Source organism: Pan paniscus, chromosome X, assembly GCF_029289425.2.
Source record: "Pan paniscus chromosome X, NHGRI_mPanPan1-v2.0_pri, whole genome shotgun sequence".
Classification (NCBI taxonomy): domain Eukaryota; kingdom Metazoa; phylum Chordata; class Mammalia; order Primates; family Hominidae; genus Pan; species Pan paniscus.
In genome coordinates this window covers 151,677,996-151,690,905 of record NC_073272.2, presented here as the reverse complement: position 1 = coordinate 151,690,905, position 12,910 = coordinate 151,677,996, and the positions used below count along the sequence as shown (strand labels likewise).

The 12,910-nt window shown below is 37.6% G+C and overlaps 1 protein-coding gene across 7 annotated transcripts in view; it reads right to left on the bottom strand.

The window, feature by feature from the left end:
* The window catches only part of PASD1 (PAS domain containing repressor 1), a 113,937-nt gene that overhangs the window by 52,640 nt on the left and 48,387 nt on the right, over window positions 1–12,910 (bottom strand). For all 7 annotated transcript variants that reach the window (XM_034950160.2, XM_055106420.1, XM_055106417.1 and 4 more), the window contains exons 4-7: window positions 12,664–12,753; window positions 3,209–3,308; window positions 2,646–2,756; window positions 1,188–1,315 (exon numbers count right to left, since the gene is read on the bottom strand). In XM_034950160.2, coding sequence (XP_034806051.1) covers window positions 1,188–1,315; window positions 2,646–2,756; window positions 3,209–3,308; window positions 12,664–12,753 — 429 coding nt within the window. The remainder of the gene's footprint in view (window positions 1–1,187; window positions 1,316–2,645; window positions 2,757–3,208; window positions 3,309–12,663; window positions 12,754–12,910) is intronic.

Genomic DNA, 12,910 nt, shown 5'->3' with positions numbered 1-12,910 from the left:
TGAGATGTTTCTCTCCCTTCTCCTAGACCCTTCTAACTCATCAGCAAGGGCACTACCTCCAAAATACATCCCAAGTCAGAATACTTGTATCTCCATTACTACAATCATAGTCCAAGCCCCTATCATCTTTCACTTAGGTATTCTTGCTTCTGTTCTTGTTCCTCTATACTCCATTTCTCACCCAGTATTCAGCCTGACCTTTAAAAAAGAAAATCAGATCATGTCACCTTCCTGCTTTCCAATGCACTTGTAATAAAACCCAAACTGATTACCATGGATCTCAAAGTTCTACATAATCTGTCCCCTGCCTATCTATTGGATCTTATTTTCTGCTGCTCCTTCCCCCTTTCACCTTATTCTGGTCACATAACTTACTTTGTTACTTGGAACTCTCCAAGCTAGTTACTACCTTAGGTCTTTTACAGATGTTGAACCATCTACCTGCGTTGCCTTCCTTTCTTAGTTAGCATCCCTAGGGGTCTCTGCTCAAAAGACAAATTATCCGAAAAGGACCTTCCCTGACCACTCTGTCTGAACTCCCCACCCGCACTAGTCATTAGCACATTATTCTGTCATCCTTCAGGGCACCTTCCAATATTATTTAGCTATTGTCTATCTCCCCTAATGTCTCTCTGGCACTTAGCACAGTACCTGTAATACAGTAGGTACTTACTAAATATGTTACTGAATGGATAAATTAATGGATGCTGAATCTATCAGATGAATTCCAAAGTGAATTCTTTTTAGAGCTAGAATTTGTGAATGCTATATTAGAGAACACAAAGAGAGCAGAAGCCTTTACAATCAGCTACCCAATGGGGTTGTGGTGGAACTGCCTCAAAACTCACGTAGTGTCAGAAGCCTTCCTTCATCTACCTGCCAAAATGCTCATTTCTCTTCATGTGTTCCAGTCCCCAGCACCTACATTTTATAATATTTTATATTATGTCAAGACTACTTGTAAATGATTGTGCATCTCTTTCGAGTGTGTCTAAATTTTCACTGAGATGTTCACCTTCTGAAACATAGGAGCTAATTTTCCTTATTTACATATCCCAGCACAACCCTCTGCACACACTGAGTAATTTAGCAATGTTGTCCAGTGGCTGACAGACCAAAGGGGAAGTGACCCTTCAAAGGAAGCCCACATCGCCACAGCGGGGGAAGCACAAACACAGTATACCCACCTGCAGGAGCTGAGTCCTGAGAATGCAAACATTTCCCACAAGATAAAGCCGATCCTCCTGAGGAACACATGCAGCAAAGTCAGCACAGAGGTGGCTGGAAAACAAGCCACTAAAGACCACAGGAAACTCTAAGGAAGATAGACACACATGTGAAAACAGAAAGGTGGACCAGTTAAACAAGAAGACAAATACCTGACACATCCATGTGCTGTTTGCTAACCCATTGACAATTTTCAAAATTCTGAGCCATGGGATTTTTCCTGTCTTCTTTCCTTTTCAGCCACCCTCCCCATTAAAACATAAAGAATTTATTACTGAGAATCAAATATTGAGAGTTAAGGTTGGTTTTCAGTCTTCCGTTATTACCCTGTGGATGGATATTTTAGTCTCCAAAAGAGATGTGGCTCCTCTTTTTTATACAGACCATACGGGTAGAGTGTGTGGGAGTGTGTGTGTGTGTGTGTAATCTGTGCACACAGAGTCAAGTAAGATTTTTTCAAAAGGTATGACTTTTAATTTCCAAGAATCATGACAAATATATCAGCCACCTTTTGCGTGAGTTAATTTCATTTATTTATTTATTCATTTCTCACATGTTCATCAATATTTGGTACTATTCAAACTTCTAATTTTTCCCATTCTGATGGGTGTAGAGTGCTAATGTCACTGGTTTTTAAATGTTTCATTCTTTGCTTATTAGTGAGTTGGAGTATCTTTTCATATATTTGTTAGCTATTTGGGCTATTTACCTCTGATTCAAGTCCCAGATATTTTAATGGCTCCAAACCAGTTAATATTAATTAATTTATGTTAATTTCTCAGCTTGCAGTTTCTGAAACCTCAAAATTTGTAAAATGGACCCTATATCCACACGCGACAAAAATTTGGGTTTTGGTTTCTTGTAAATGGCACATTTTGTCCATTCAAATTCCCAGAGAGATGATAAACCTACTCACTATTCCTCTGGGTCAATGGACAGAACTTTATTGATCACTTTATTGATCTCTAGGTTTTATATACTGGTGCTTGACTGGGTGTTAGAATTCCCGACCCCAGCCGATGGAGCCTATGCATGACTTAAAATCCACCGAGGCCACCACAAAATCAGCTTCTTCTTACCACTGTCATACTGCTTTAAACTTTAATTTCTGGTACACATAGACCCACAGAGTCCCCTTTATTTTAAGCTTGGATATGCATTAAACTTCTTTTGTTATATTTTTGCAATCATTTCCTTGTTTTATAAAAAGAAAGAGCCATCCTTAACAACTCAGTGTCCCCCACCTTGTAAATTTCACTGTTAATTTTTAAAAGTCTAATTAATGTGAGTAGTCAGAAACTGTGGCCATAGGGATATCAGACAGTCTGCAAGTACCAAGCAGAAGAGCATTTATGTTAGTAATGTGAGGCTACATGACTCATAAATGTCATATAGATAAGATAAACAGAATTGCTTACCATTACAAATATCTCTTACATTCACAATAAATTTCACGTTTTCGTAAGCAGAACTATCACCATGTTCGACATTTCCTCTTTTTAAATGACAGCAAAATTCAATATGTCTTTCTAATAAAAAGAGAACAAATACAAAACAAGTCTACATTTGTACTTTACCATATTCTACTGGATTATTTCATATGACCAATGTCTTACTTCGATTAGATTTTACAAAAATATCATTTTCTTTCCACGAACATTAGCACTTACATAGCTAGCTATGTTGTATCAGTAGAGTAGGGCACCAGCTAGAACACTATATACAATGGTCCATTATTTATATAGCACTAATGCAATTGTACAAATGCTACAATACTCAGGGTCTGTGGTGAAGAATAAGATTTAATGGAGGAGAGATTTTTTTAACACTAGAAATAGAGTTTGTAATATTATATAAAAGTAAATTAATATATGATCAACAGCCGTATATGCTCTAATATCTTTTTAGAAATTAATCCATTGAGCGATTGTTACTTGTCCCTTAAAACCTAAGAATTTACTACTTTTAAAAATATACATACCTGAGTTTAGTAAAGGAAATTTGAGAATAATCTTTTGGTAGACTTCATCTTTCTCTTCATCAGGCAGAAGGCTTAATAATTTTTTGCCCACAATCTCAGCCTGGCAGGAGGGGAGAGGAGGAGGTGAAGGGAAAAAGGAGGCGAAGAGGGAGAGAGTAAACTTTTTTATCTGTCTTAATACTGTTCAGTTCCTCTATCTCCTTACCTCCAGTGAGCTTATGCTCTGCCCCACCTCAGCCATGTACAGTTACACCTGTTGTACCTCTAAAAAATACAATTCCCATTATCCTACTTTATGAGCACCACCTCCTACCTTCCCAGTGCACTCACACAAGTACCCCTCTTGTATGTACCAGCTCTCCAACAATGATTCCATCCACGGAGACCTCTAATCCATTCCTATCACATTTTTACTGTGCATTATCTTCCTCAAATCATCACATCTTTCCCTATCCAGCCCAGATTCCATAGTCAGTGTAATCATTCCTATGTGCTCTTTCCCTCTACCATATTTGCCTGGGAAAATTTCGACTCTAGTTACTTCCAACCTTTCATTTATCTACACCTTCACCCAAGCAATTGAATGTAAATGAAGAAAAACCCACAACTAAGCAGTATATTATTTGAAATAAGTATTCAAGTCTGCCCAAAAATCATTTATTTAGACAATTTGCTCCCCTACTCTTTTTCCTCCTTCAAACCTCCGACCCCCGAGCCTTCCTTCATTTTCAGCTGACCTAATTTCTAGTTTCAGTGAAAAAAAAAATGGGAAATGTCAACATCTGACACCAAATCTACCAACCTATCTGTTCCTGTGCCTAGAGACCTGCTTTCCCTCCTCTTCCAATGAATAAGCTCCTACCTGAATTTCACTCCTTCACCTGTGCACTGCATCCCATTTTTCTGTAGACTATGAAAAGACATTGTTCTAGAAAGTCTCACCCTACCCCACACATCAAGTTTTCTTTCCCTCTCAACTGGGTGTTCCCATAAGCATACAAAATGCTGTACTATACATGCTATGATATCTGTCATCTATTTGGTCATTACACACTCTGTGCATGTATTGAAATATCACATGTACGCCATACATATGTACAAATATTACATATCAATAAGAAACTTTAAAAATAATCAGGAAAACAAAAACAACAACACAAAATTCTAAAAATGCATAACCTTCCTTTACATTACCGCCTCTCCCTTCAATTATAATTCTACTTATCTGGAGTTATGTACAAATTTATACATCAATAAGAAATTTTAAAAATAATCAGGAAAACAAAAACAACACAAAATTCGAAACATGCATAACCTTCCTTTACATTACCGCCTCTCACTTCAATTATAACTCTGCTTATCTGGTCCACTTTGGAACAAAAATTCCTGAAATGAAACGACACTTGTTACCTCCCCTTTCTTCACTTCTCGCTCTTTCTTGAAACCACACTAATGAAGTTTATATCTAACCACTCCACTCCACTGAAACTGCTTTTGTCAAGGTCACTAATGCCCTCCATATTGCCGAATCAAATCATCACTTCTCAGCCCTAATCTTACCAAGCATCTCAGCATTTGATGCAATTGATCCTTCCTTTTCCCTTGATACATTTACTTGACTTCCAGGACACCACACACATGAGGATATACTTCTATCTCAAAGGCTACTCCTTCACAATTTGCTAGATCTTAGTCTTGCTTCCTGAATACTAGGCATCAGAGTGCCAGGGCTTATAGTCATTAGGCCTATTTCCCTACGTGGTCTCTTCCCCTTTCATCTCATTAAATACCACCTATCTGTTAATGACTCACAGATAGTCGTCTCTTGCCCCCGTGATAACTCAACTTGGATGCCTAATCGGATTTCAACTTTAAGATATCCAAAAAGAACTGATCTTTTCTTTGACAAAATATGTTCCTCCCTCGGTCTTCCTAATATCAGTAATGGCAACCACCATTTACCCATTTACTTGTCCTTGACTTGCCTTTTATCTCTCAAACTCAATATCCAGTCCATCAGCAATCTCTAATGGATCAATTTTCAAAACACATACAGACTCAGTTCACTTTTCGCCACTTGGTCCAAGTCTCATTTCCAGTTTGGATTACTGCAGTAGCCGTAACTGCTCTCCCTGCATCTATTCTTGCCATGCCCCTGCCACCACTCCATTCTCTATAGAACAGCCAGCATGATTCTTTCCAAACATGAGCCACATCATGCTATTCCTATGCTCACTCCAAATTTTCTACTGATTATCCAAGTCATTCTGAATAAAAGCCAAAGTCTTTATAAGGGCTTTCACCACTCTATATTCTGGTTCCTTGCTGCTATTGACCTTATCTGCTTTCTCTCTCTCTCTCTCTCACTGCACTCCAGGTACACCTAACTCCTCATTCACATCCAAACACAATGAGAGCAAATACTCATCTCAGAGCCCTTAAACTAACTCCTCCTGAAATGTGAAGCACTCATTCCCCAATATTTGCAATGGCTTTCTCTCTCACTTAATACAGGTCTTTACTCAAAAGTATTTTACATAGCACCAACTCCTTGACATTCTCTTATTGCCTTTTTTGTTATCTGTTTATTATCTACCTTCCCCATTAAAATGTAAATTGCAGTATAACAGAGACCTTGCCTGTCTTATTCATTGCTATATCTTCAACACCTAGAACAGAGCTTGGCACTGGTAAGCACTCAGTAAATATTGGTTGAATGAATGAATAATACCGTATCATGTAGCTGAAATACGGTGAGACATGGATAAATTGAATATCAGATATAGAAGTAATGAGCCTTTAATGTGATAGCAACAAAGTAATAAAGTATTTCTTGTAGCTGAATAATGGCTTTGTGTGATGAACCACAAATTCCAATGATTTTTAACTGATTAGCATTAATAATCTAAAGTCACTATTTAGAAATATATCTTTATGGCCCATTTGTAGAAGCCAGCCTATGAACTGGTCAATGATCAAATTAGCAGACAGATGCTGTCTCAATCAAGCTTGGCTTGATTAAGGATAGAAATATTACCTTAATCTAGCAAACAAAACATTATGGAATTAACAGGCAATACATCTTGACAGTGGAAGTCACACAGTAAAATAATGACTTCCCAAAAGAAATGTAGATTTTTTTCACTAAATTTAACTTTTTCAATAAAAACACTTTTGTTGGTTTAGTTATAAAATAGACTTTAGATGCCAAACTGGGTTACCTCTGTGGAGACCACTCATTCATTCACTCATCTAACACACGATAAACAATTGCTCCATGCCAGTCACTGTTCTAGGTATGTTCACATATACAAGCTCACTTAATCCCCTGGGAGAGTAAGAATTATCCCTTGTTTTATTCATCAGCAAATTAAGGCTTCTCCAATTGTTGAGAGTTCAGAAATGCAGAAATGAAATTGACATGAAAGCTCCATCCAATTCCATGTCTATTGTTCCTTCTACTACACCATAGCTGCCTCAAGTCCAGTTTGCATCAGGAACAGAAAATTTGCTACTGGACCAGTTCCTGTATTTTGGACATTCTACATGAAGTAATTCACTGAATAAGATTTTATACTTATTTCTTATAAGGGTTACAAAAGATGAACCTGACAACGAATTCCAATGAGCACATAGTCTAATAGGGCAGATTAAATATGCACAATCAATTATGATGTAGAGTATAAAATAATACCCTAACAAGAGGTACAAAGTGCTATGTCTCGTAAGTTCTTTCATTAGTTGAAAAATGAAGATAGCATTGTCACTTAAAAGAGTTCAAAGTGAGCTATCTTTTGATAGTCTACATTCTCTTGGATGTGACTAGTGGTAATGAGTTTCTTATTGCCTCTCTAGGGATAGGAATAGTGACAATAAGCCTTATAATTAACCGCTAATTGAAACACTGGATCTGTTCCAGTGGCCTTGTTCCTTAGTTAGAAAAAGGGAGGAGACCTGAAAGCATGATCGACCTCATGTTATTTTTGTAAATTTTTAGCATTTGCTCTTCTTATTACACAAGGTAGAAAGATCAAGGTACTTAGAGCTTAATGAAGCAAGGATAAACACCAGCGAAAAACTAAGGTGGTTTTTCAAAAGCCAAGTTTGCAAATATCTATTAGTTGTCACACAAATATTAGTGTGGTGAGTCTCAGTCACATCAAAAAAAGAAAGAATTAAGAAATTTACTGAGGACTTCATGACATTTACTGAGAACCTAGGCAAGAAGCATCTTTTTTCCTGCCAAAGACACTCATATTATACATGCATTAGAAAACTATTCAACTGTGTAGGGCACAGGGAAGGATAAGATCCTCTGCAGGAGATTTAGGCAGCATCTCAAATCAAATGAGACTCATCACTACTAAATCTCTACTGTGCGGTAAGCTTCTCAGGGAAAATAGGGCAAATCTCATCACAGTTATCACAAACTAACCATGTACCTATGGTCAAAACCTGCTAAGTTTTAATCTCTTAAAGATTCAATGCTGAGAATTTTTTCAGACGTAGTGTATGTTCTAAAAGTTTCATTTGCTTTAGAACTGCAAAAGAGAATAAATATATGTAAACTCCTAGATTTGATTTTATTTTCAGGGGGAACGACAGAGTAGGGTGAGTAGGAGGGCAGGCTGCTAAGAACAGGGGGCAGTGACTGGAACTTACTACTACAAATGACTATGAGTTTTTCCAAAGGAAAAAAAAAACTGTCAATGAAATGAATGATTGGGAAAATATGATGGCAGGTTTCAGATAAAAGTTTAATACCATGATCATGATGATAATGGGCATCATTTTATTCATGGTATGTGTTGTAACAGCATAACTTGGACACATCTTATCTCTTTGTCACACCCCTCTTCCAATACATCAGCAAAACAACTTATTTTACCTACAAAATGCTTCCACTGCCACATTAATCCAACCACTACCATCTATGGCCCTCCAAGTGGACTCTGTACTTCCATGCCTGCCCCTCATAGCCAATTCTTGACATAACAGCCAAAGCGATCCTGATAAAACTTAAGTTAGATTATTTCTTTCATCTGCTCCAACCTCCCCAATGGCTTCCTCCCATCTCAGAGGAAAAGGGATGTTACTTCTCCTGTTACTGCTCTGACTTTATCATCTCTATTTTCCTTTTGCTCACAGCACTCCAGTTACACTGTCCTCTTTGCTGTACCTTTTCCTGCTTTCAGGCTCTTACATAAGCTTCCTCCTCTGTCTGAAAGACACTTGCTCCAGTTACCTGCATATCACACATACTCCATTCAGGTCTCTGTATAAATGTCACTGATCAGATGGGCCTTAGCCAATCACGTTATTTATACTAATTCATCTCCCAGCACTCTCTAAGTAATATTATTTCCCCACTTATAGAAGAGAAACTAAAGGTCAGGCAGTTAGAGAGAAACAAAGCTAAATTTTAATCTCTAGATTATTTGATTCCGAAGACCAAGTTCTTTCCATCACACCATGCTATTAGTTTGGAGTTGCTCCATAGACAGAGGTGCCCTGATATGTAATGAAACTGAAGATTCCTGGAGCCACGCAGACATTCTAGAAATGGTTCAGTCTCCATTTTATAATATAAGTTGGATGACTTATAAAATGAAATTTTTAATCAAAGCTTGAGAAAAAGATTGCCTGTTTTGAAAAATTAAGAACAGTTGGGATTCAATGAGGAAGTGTGAAACTATGCCTCAGGTGTAGTCGTTTTTAACCTTGTTTTATAGGAATATATAACTTAATTCCCATTTAATGTTTATGTACAAATGTAATAGTTATACATTTATTTTTAAGTACACTGATCTCAGGTAAATCAAGTCTATTGTTTAAGGCTGGCAGTTCAAAGCACATGTCCCAGACACCTCTCTAGACCTTGTGGTTTTGGGGGGCGTGTGTGTGTGTGGTACCTCAAATGTTGAAGGGTGAAAGAGCTTCTTGATAGGGAAAACTTTGAACCAAATACATAAAGAAGCAAGATCATATCATAACTAACACCATCACTATGATAAATCTTCACATAATAAGAAAAAGTCACCAGTCTCAGCCAATGACCAATTTGGTTTAAGCAATATCTGATGCCACAAGAATTTGGTTGGTTTTCTGGTCTTCATTATAATAAAATTTAAGCTGTAGTGGATCATACTCGTACATTCCTTCTTTTAATATATATTTTAAAAGACTATTTTCCTTCTATGATTTAAATATACTAAAGTGCAATCCAATAAATATCTCTACTATTTCATTTAGCTGTTTTGGTATCCTACAAATATAAGCTGAATTTGGAAATGTAAACTGTTTTTTTAAAAAATGAAAGAGAATGAGAAATAAAAGAGATCGATTCTAGCATCTGTAATTTTTTTTAAAAGGGTATAAGGACTCTGAGCTTCCAAGAAGGCCACAGAACATGCCAACTGGCCTGGCTAAAATAGTGACATATTTTTAATCCGCTTCCAACCTAACTACAAGATAATCTAACCTAGCTTCTATTAATTTCCATGTTCCAAATTTGAGTACTATAGATTTCTGGATTAGGGTTTGTCAAGTTCTTGAGACAACTCTGTGGAATGAGGAATATGTAATGAAAACAACAACCGAGATATGATTGTTTTACACTACTACCATCAGTGAATAGGGGTTTCAATTTCTTCATATCCTCTCCCAAAACTTTTTGTTAACACAACCATGCCAATGGCAGACAGTTTGTGTGGGAGGGTTGTTGGTAAATGTATTCTAGGTAACCCCTCTTCAAACACACGTATAAGTGGAATATGAAGGCCTTGCTACAGACTGAATGTTTATGTCCCCCAAAACTTTATATATTGAAATAATCTGACTGTCAATGTGATGGTATTATATTAAGAGGTGGGGCCTTTGGAGATGATTAATGGGATTAGTATCCTTATAAAAGAAACCCCTAGGCTGGGCATGGTGGCTCACGCTTTTAATCCCAGCACTTTGGGAGGCCGAGATGGGCGGATCGCTTGAGGTCAGGAGTTCGAGACCAGCTTGGCCAACATGGTGAAACCCCATCTCTATTAAAAATACAAAAATTAGCCAGGCGTGGTGATGCGCGCCTATAATCCCTGCTACTCAGGAGGCTGAGGCAGGAGAATCACTTGAACCCAGGAGGCAGAGGTTGCAGTGAGCCGAGATCGCACCATTGCACTCCAGCCTGGGTGACAAGAGTGAGACCCAATCTTAAAAAAAAAAAAAGAGCTCCCTTGCTTCTTCTACTATATGAAGTTATAGTAAGAATAAAGATGTCTATGAAGCAGAGATTGGGCCCTCACTAGACACCAAATCTCTTGGCACCTTAATCTTCGACTTCTCAGACTCTAAAACTATAAAATATAAATTTGTGTTGTTTACAAAGACACCCAATCTATAGTACTCTGAAACCAATGGAAATGACAATAAAACAGGGGCACATTTTGACAACATTGAAAACATCTTCTCTGATGAGCTTTATGCTTCTGAAAATACCCCAAAACCTCCTTAAGCTGATAAGCAATTTCAGCAAAGTCTCAGGATACAAAATCAATGTGCAAAAATCACCAGCATTCTCATACACCAATATCAGACAAACAGAGAGCCAAATCGTGAGTGAACTCCCATTCACAATTGCTTCAAAGCAAATAAAATACCTAGGAATCCAACTTACAAGGGATGTGAAGGACCTCTTCAAGGAGAACTACAAACCACTGCTCAAGGAAATAAAAGAGGATACAAACAAATGGAAGAACATTCCATGCTCATGGATAGGAAGAATCAATATCGTGAAAATGGCCATACTGTCCAAGGTAAGTTATAGATTCAATGCCATCCCCATCAAGCTACCAATGACTTTCTTCACAGAATTGGAAAAAACTACTTTAAAGTTCATATGGAACCAAAAAAGAGCCCACATTGCCAAGTCAATCCTAAGCCAAAAGAACAAAGCTGGAGGCATCATACTACCTAACTTCAAATTATACTACAAGGCTACAGTAACCAAAACAGCATGGTACTGGTACCAAAACAGAGATATAGACCAATGGAACAGAACAGAGCCCTCAGAAATAATGCCACGTATCTACAACTATCCGATCTTTGACAAACCTGACAAAAACAAGAAGTGGAGAAAGGATTCTCTCTTTAACAAATGGTGCTGGGAAAACGGGCTAGCCATATGTTGAAAGCTGAAACTGGATCCCTTCCTTACACCTTATACAAAAATTAATTCAAGATGGTTTAAAGACTTAAATGTTAGACCTAAAACCATAAAAACCCTAGAAGAAAACCTAGACAATACCATTCAGGACATAGGCATGGGCTAGGACTTCATGTCTAAAACACCAAAGGCAATGGCAACAAAAGCCAAAATTGACAAATGGGATCTAATTAAACTAAAGAGCTTCTGCACAGCAAAAGAAACTACCATCAGAGTGAACAGGCAACCTACAGAACGGGAGAAAATTTTTGCAATCTACTCATCTGACAAAGGGCTAATATCCAGAATCTACAATGAACTCAAACAAATTTACAAGAAAAAAACAAACAACCCCATCAACAAGTGGGTGAAGGATATGAACAGACACTTCTCAAAAGAAGACATTTATGCAGCCAAAAGACACATGAAAAAATGCTCAGCATCACTGGCCATCAGAGAAATGCAAATCAAAACCACAACGAGATACCATCTCTCACCAGTTAGAATGGCGATCATTAAAAAGTCAGGAAACAACAGGTGCTGGAGAGGATGTGGAGAAATAGGAACACTTTTACACTGTCGGTGGGACTGTAAACTAGTTCAACCATTGTGGAAGTCAGTGTGGTGATTCCTCAGGGATCTAGAACTAGAAATACCATTTGACCCAGCCATCCCATTACTGGGTATATACCCAAAGGACTATAAATCATGCTGCTATAAAGACACACACACACGTATGTTTATTGCGGCACTATTCATAATAGCAAAGACTTGGAACCAAGCCAAATGTCCAACAATGATAGGCTGGATTAAGAAAATGTGGCATATATACACCAGGGAATACTATGCAGCCATAAAAAAGGATGAGTTCATGTCCTTTGTAGGGACATGGATGAAGCTGGAAACCATCATTCTCAGCAAACTATGGCAAGGACAAAAGACCAAACACTGCATGTTCTCACTCATAGGTGGGAATTGAACAATGAGAACACATGGACACAGGAAGGGGAACATCACACACTGGGGCCTGTTGTGGGGTGGGGGGAGGGGGGAGGGATAGCATTAGGAGATACACCTAATATTAAATGAAGAGTTAATGGGTGCAGCACACCAACATGGCACATGTATCCATATGAAACAAACCTGCACGTTGTGCACATGTACTCTAAAACTTAAAGTATAATAAAAAAAGAAAATAAATAATGAACCCCTAAACAACAAACCAGAATGATCCACTTTCCCAAAAGTAGAAAGAACTTACTGGTAAATGTCCAAGAAGAGAAGAGATGTTTTCAGCCACATAAACGATCACTCCATCTGTGCTCAGTGTAATCATAAAGCCATCTAATAACTAATGACGAGAGAATAATAATGTAATTAAATAGTGGAACAATAATAAAATGATAGTTCTATTGCTAAATGCATAGATAATTATAATAGCACACTGAAATGCACTCCAGTCCTTAAATATCAATAAAGTAGGCACAGACTTAATTAAAATTCCATTA